Raw genomic sequence first — 6,000 nt, 5'->3', positions numbered from 1 at the left:
ACTTGTCCAATTCAGTGCAGCAAATTTCTATATGTGATATTACCCAGAGTCCCAGTAAAGGTTCTGGTATCAGGACGCTAGTAAGTGCATAAGTCACTATAGGATCCAACTGGATGAATATGACTCAGAAAGACTCTTGCATAAGCTTCTACTGCCGAGCATCACCTTGTATACACTGCTGAAGAAATCTCCAAACTACAAGACAAGTGGGGAACCAGGTCAAAAAAGAGAAAAACAGAAAAGTCAAAATACAAGCCCTATCTTCTGTCACTTTATATATTTTCTAGTATTACATTGAGTTATGATGAACGTTACCCTGTTGATAGTCCTGGGACTGAAATATTCTGATTATCCACTGGAGAGGTAAAATTAATGCAAATACCCTTCAAATTGGCCTACCACTTTCTCATTCCTGAGCCTGTATAATCGCACAGTGTGAGAGGATTGAGACCCATCATTCCTTGACTTATTTTCTGAAGCTACCAACAAGACTGTAAGTTATGATGTGAACATCTGTTCACTAGGAACTGTTTTGAGTTTATCAATCTATTTTACAAAGGCCAAGAAATATTGTTCAGATAGTAATGCTGTTCAGTCACTATCAATCTAGGCTTGGTAGAAAGGATTTAAAAGGGTCCACAGCCCTTTACCAACTTTCCGAGCCACCTACACAACACACCCGGTTGTCCTGGATACTAAGCCACATGTAAGAGGATTCTCAGAAACTTTGATGGAATAGGGTCTGGCCAAACATGACTAATGTGCCAAACCAGTTACTGTAGCTGCAAAATGACTGTTCCCTGGCATTTTTACCTTTAAATATTTTAGTTATACACAATGATGGTTAGCTGGTTGTTGAGATGAGTTGGCTTGTTCTACACTGACTGAAACATAATGTTCAACATTGCGTTAGTTAACATGCTTGTTTACAGCCATCTTCAAATAGAGTGAAATTTTGTAACATAGACCAGGCCTAAGATGGCTACTTGTAAATTTTCTGGAGTCTCGCTATCGTTCTCTATAACAAAATGCTCCAACACTATGAACAACCTGCCATCAAATTGTTCTTAGTAATGTGGTTAATAAATCTTATTTTCTATGCTGCCTGATATTTGCCTTGTAACTGATATAATAATTATTTGTCTGCATCATATTTAAGAGTCTCACCTTCCAGAGCATTTTGCAAAGGCTTGTTACTTTAGGTCTCTTTCACTAGGTATTTCTATGGTCCCTATCATTGCAGAACCAGTATCTGAGCATCTCCTAAATGTTAATGTATTTATCCTGGCACCATCTCTGTGAGGCAGATAAATATTCTCTCTATTTACAGCGGAGGAACTGTGGCACAGAGCAATTAAGTGTGCCCAAAGTCACACAGTGGCAGAGTCTGTGGCAGTCAGGAACTGAAACCAGATCTCCTGAGTTCCCCTCCAGCACCTTAACTACAAAACTACTAGCCAGAATTGGTCTGACTTCATTAATGGAGCAGGCATGATAGCACTGACTCCACAGTGTAGGATCATTCTAAAGCAGTGGTTCCCAAACTTTAACAACCTGTGAACCCCTTTCACTAAAATGTTAAGTCTTGCAAACCCACTCCTAAAAATTAATATTTCCAGGGATTTTCTCCTTTACCTGAGTATAAATTATAAAAGCAGTGATATTGGAAATATAAAATTTGTTTTTATGACATGCTTATTACCACAATTTATTATTATTTATCACTACAGTATTTTTATTACATTATGAAAACGGCAACACTCTTCCAAGATCTCACTTTCGTAGCTTGCATCACTTTGAATAAGCCTGTTATAAGACAAGGCTCCTATGTTTCATCATGGAGTATCAGATGTGAAACAGCATGAAGGTATTTAAGGAGCCAACTCAAAGAGTTCCTCCTACACAAGGATTCAGGTCTTGAGCAGTCCAGGCTAGGGTGACCAGATAGAAAGTGTGAAAAATCGGGACGGGGGGTGGGGGGTAATAGGCACCTATATAAGAAAAAGTCCAAATATCGGGATTGTCCCTATAAAATTGGGACATCTGGTCATCCTAGTCCAGGCAAACAACACACATTACAACAAAGCTTAAACTTGTTCTTCATAATAATTTTAAAAACAATACTAGCTGCCTATTTAATTTAAAAAACAGCAAAAAAAAAATCTAACTCCCTTTCCATTGCTTATAAGGAGTCTTGAAGTTTAAGTCTCCTCTGTGTGATAGATATGTTTAGCTCTTGGAAGTCCAGGGGCTCCGGGCCCCATGCTGCCTGCGGTCCCTAAGGACAGCTCTATCTGCCATTAGGGAATTTTTTCCTGAGAACCCCCTGTAACATTTCGCAAACCCCAGGGGTTCATGAACCCTCGTTTTGGAACCACTGTTCTAAAGGGATGTAATTTATGGACTCTGTAGCTATACATGGAACCCCAGAGCACATAATTTGGGCAAGTTGTGAATTGACAAGGTATTAATCAAAGATTCATGAAGAGGAGAGAAAGGACCTATAGTACTAGGCCACCTCTAGTACATCTCTGGGGTTAGTGCAGAATTGTCATGCAATTCGACGAAAGCACAGCATATTCTTTTCTAGTTTAGTTTTAAATTACCCAGTCATGAGTTCTTCCACCTCTTCAACTGGGAGACTATTCCACAGATCTTATATACCGCTACCTCAATATAACGCGACCCGATATAACACGAATTCGGATGAAATGCGGTAAAGCAGTGCTCGAGGGTGGGGGGGCGGCTGCGCACTCCGGTGGATCAAAGCAAGTTCAATATAACATGGTTTCACCTATAACGCGGTAAGATTTTTTGGCTTCTGAGGATCGCATTATATCGGGCTAGAGGTGTATTTAGAACAGTCTACATTTCCTTTTGGTCTAATTTCAGTTCACTCATTATATCATCCTGGACAATTCCTTTTATCCCAGCCATTCCCCCGCAAAACTGAAAGAAACATTATTCCCTATTTTCAAACAACAAGGCTAAAACAGTGAAATTTTAAATAATGATCAAGGAATTTTTTTTATTCATTTAAGTTTCAATATCATTACAGAAAATGTTATGGTACAGAGTTGTTTAACATTAGTTTTATTTCTTCGCTCCTTTGATTTCCACATGAATGCTGGTAACATTAATATCTGTACAAGATCAGTCTTTGATTTTTTTTTTTAGGTTTTAGTTCTGTACATCTTTAAATGTATTGGTTAAAAAGGCTGTCAGCACTTAAGGAAGCAATTTTTTTTGTTTGTTCAAATAAAAGGTATCCAGTTACTGCCCAAGAGTACTGAGCCGGGTGGCTGCTGGGCCGAGAGATATCCCTGAACGCGCAGCGAGGGGGGAAACCTCGGGGCTTGATCGGGTTCCCAGTGCAGCCACTCTGCTTTTGGCACTGTGCACATCAACACGAGATACAAGATAAAGAACAAGCAGAAGCTCTCTGTGAAGCAGTTATGAAGCATACTAATAAGGGAAATCCAAGTGTTGTCTACGCTAGTATAAATAAGCAGACAGCCTTGTTTTAAGAGCATAAGTAGTTGTATCTTAAAGATGAGAAAAAACACAAGTTCTGCAGGCACCTACTGCTGTCTACTAAAAGCTACTGCTATCAGAACTAGCATTGAACACACAAAGCAATTGCAAGAAAGGAAAAAGTTGCTTTGATATAATCAGAATAAATTTCTTTGTTAAGATTTGTTTTTTTAAAGTTTTTTTTAAAAGGTATTTATTTAAATTCCATTTGAAATATAGTTCAAGATGTTGACTATACTGATCAGCTTTTATCCAGTTCAGAAAAACTAGCTGTGCCGTTGCATATTACAGGATACAGTCAATGATATGTGGACATGCATCAAAGCTTCACTCTTGCTGGTGACATCATAGCCTTCCGATGACCATGACATCCACCACCTCGCCCTTGTGAAGCTCCACATACTGTTCTGTCTTTGGAGGTAGCATCAACAGTCCATTGGCACTACGCATACTCATCAGACGACTGCTCATCTGATTTCCTAGAGCAGAATGAGAGAAAGACTGTGGTTAACAGTACTACTACCACAATGCATGAAGATGGAAAAAAGGCTATTCTTAGGAGGAGAATCATGGAGCTAATTTAGTCATGGAGCATGAGGTCTGGATACTTAACGGACACATGGCAAATACCTACAGAGTACCCAGCAGAGAGAATTTGGCAGCCTACTTTTTCCAGGTTCTCCAAACTTCCATTCACTCACTTGTCCTCCTTGCTATCCAAGCTCCCACATTTCTTCCTCTTACTACCCCACCTTTCCATCGATGTTCTCAAATCTTCCTATTTTCAGATTGCCTTCTCTCCAGTTTCCACTGACACCATAGTTATCTTACAATGCATGTGTGTCTAATCCATTTCGTACAATAACTAAAAACCTAGCACAATCTACATAATTCATCCACTCATAAGAACTCTGAACTCCCACTCCCATTTGACACCCTCAGACTTGCAATATGTTGTGAAAGTGAATAATTTCAGCTCTGCTGGACCAACTGTGAAGCAAAATACAGTGGCAAATATCCTGACAGAGAATACCCTGCCTTTTGGTTCTTGGTGTTCAAACCTAGGGACTGACAGTGAGAGAGCATTCCAGTTGGTATCAACTGTCTGCATGGAACATGAGAGAAGAGGTAGTGCATAAAATAACCAGGAACTAAACGATGTAAAGCTTTACAGATAAAAATCAGCATCTTGAATTGCACCTGTAAAAGTGCCTGTTCAGACTTTGGAATCAAAGGTGTAGAGCTCCATGTGTGAAATCTACCTATGTAAGCAGTGAGAGACAATCAGTACTAACATGTCTCCAGGTAGTCTCCAAGGAAAGCTTCATGTAGGATGTATTGTTTTAAACCAATCTGAAGGTGACAAAAGCACAAGTAGCTGCAGCATGATCTACATCCATCTGAGAGAGAGGCAAGGTCAACCTACTAGCCACATGCTGATGGAAAAACTACTCAAGTACTGCTTCAACCTAGAAATCTAGGAGCAGCTGAGGATCGAACAGCACCCCAGATTGCAAATCTTGTGTAAAAAGTGGCTACATCCTCTTGATTGAGAGAACAGATACTACCCTCAGCTATCTCTACTGAATATTTCTCCCATTCAGCTAGCAACATCTCTATTTATTTGGCATTAAATTAAATCACCCAGCTCCCATCCATGCCCCAACTTTTATTTAGTAAATGCATGAGTGTGGAAGTGAGCATGTGAGGAAGTGCATGTCTATGAGCGAGCACAAACAAGTATGAGTGAATGTTTATGCAAAAGAACGTGTAAATAGGCAGGCTGTATATAAGCAAATAAATGTGTGTCAGGGAGCACGAAGGCAAGCAATTGTGTAATAATTAGTGTAGGCTAGCAAGTCTGTGTTCTACAACATCAGTGAATTTGGATGTAAGTATGTGCAGGTGTGTGTGTGTGCATATGTATGTTGGCAAACGTGCAGTTACAGGCATAAATGTGTAAATATGTGTTTAATTGTTTGTATAGTGGATGTTTGGGAGCCTGTTTGTGGGTGTGTCAGTCTATGTAAGTGGCTAACCTGTACTCTGTGCCCAAGGCAGTGGTTCTTGGTGATGCCAAGTCAGTATGCACCGATGGTATTCTGGGCGAGGATCCAATTTTACATCACATGATAACTGCAGGAGAAGCAAAGAGAGAAAGAAGATACAGGCTTTCATTCACATGTCATTCAACAAGCAAGACTTTATTCTGCCTTAGTCATTGGCAACAGGATTGTCAGCTCAGTTCTGACTGTAGAATATTTACTACTGGTGAAGGTTGGGTAAACTCACACTCACACAGCTAATACTTTTTATCTCAAGTACCTATCCACCTCTGGGATGGAACACAAGATTTTTTAACTGCAGAGCAGCATTGTATAACTGTTTAGGACTAGGACTGTAGAGTAATTTATGCAATTGAAATTGTAGGGAGAATTAAGATTGGCAGGAAGTAATTATCTCAAC

The 6,000-nt window shown here is 39.7% G+C and overlaps 1 protein-coding gene across 26 annotated transcripts in view; it reads right to left on the bottom strand.

The window, feature by feature from the left end:
* Positions 1–3,077: 3,077 nt before the first annotated feature.
* GPHN (gephyrin) overlaps positions 3,078–6,000 on the bottom strand; it is a 596,340-nt gene continuing 593,417 nt past the window's right edge. For all 26 annotated transcript variants that reach the window (XM_050953500.1, XM_050953497.1, XM_050953498.1 and 23 more), the window contains 2 exons: positions 5,574–5,670; positions 3,078–4,013 (listed from right to left, as the gene is read on the bottom strand). In XM_050953500.1, the coding sequence (XP_050809457.1) occupies positions 3,880–4,013; positions 5,574–5,670 (231 nt within the window). In that variant the 3' untranslated portion in view covers positions 3,078–3,879. The remainder of the gene's footprint in view (positions 4,014–5,573; positions 5,671–6,000) is intronic.

This window comes from Gopherus flavomarginatus, chromosome 5, assembly GCF_025201925.1.
Source record: "Gopherus flavomarginatus isolate rGopFla2 chromosome 5, rGopFla2.mat.asm, whole genome shotgun sequence".
NCBI lineage: Eukaryota > Metazoa > Chordata > Testudines > Testudinidae > Gopherus > Gopherus flavomarginatus.
Note: the sequence above shows the minus strand (reverse complement) of the source record. Positions and strands in the feature narration are given on the sequence as shown.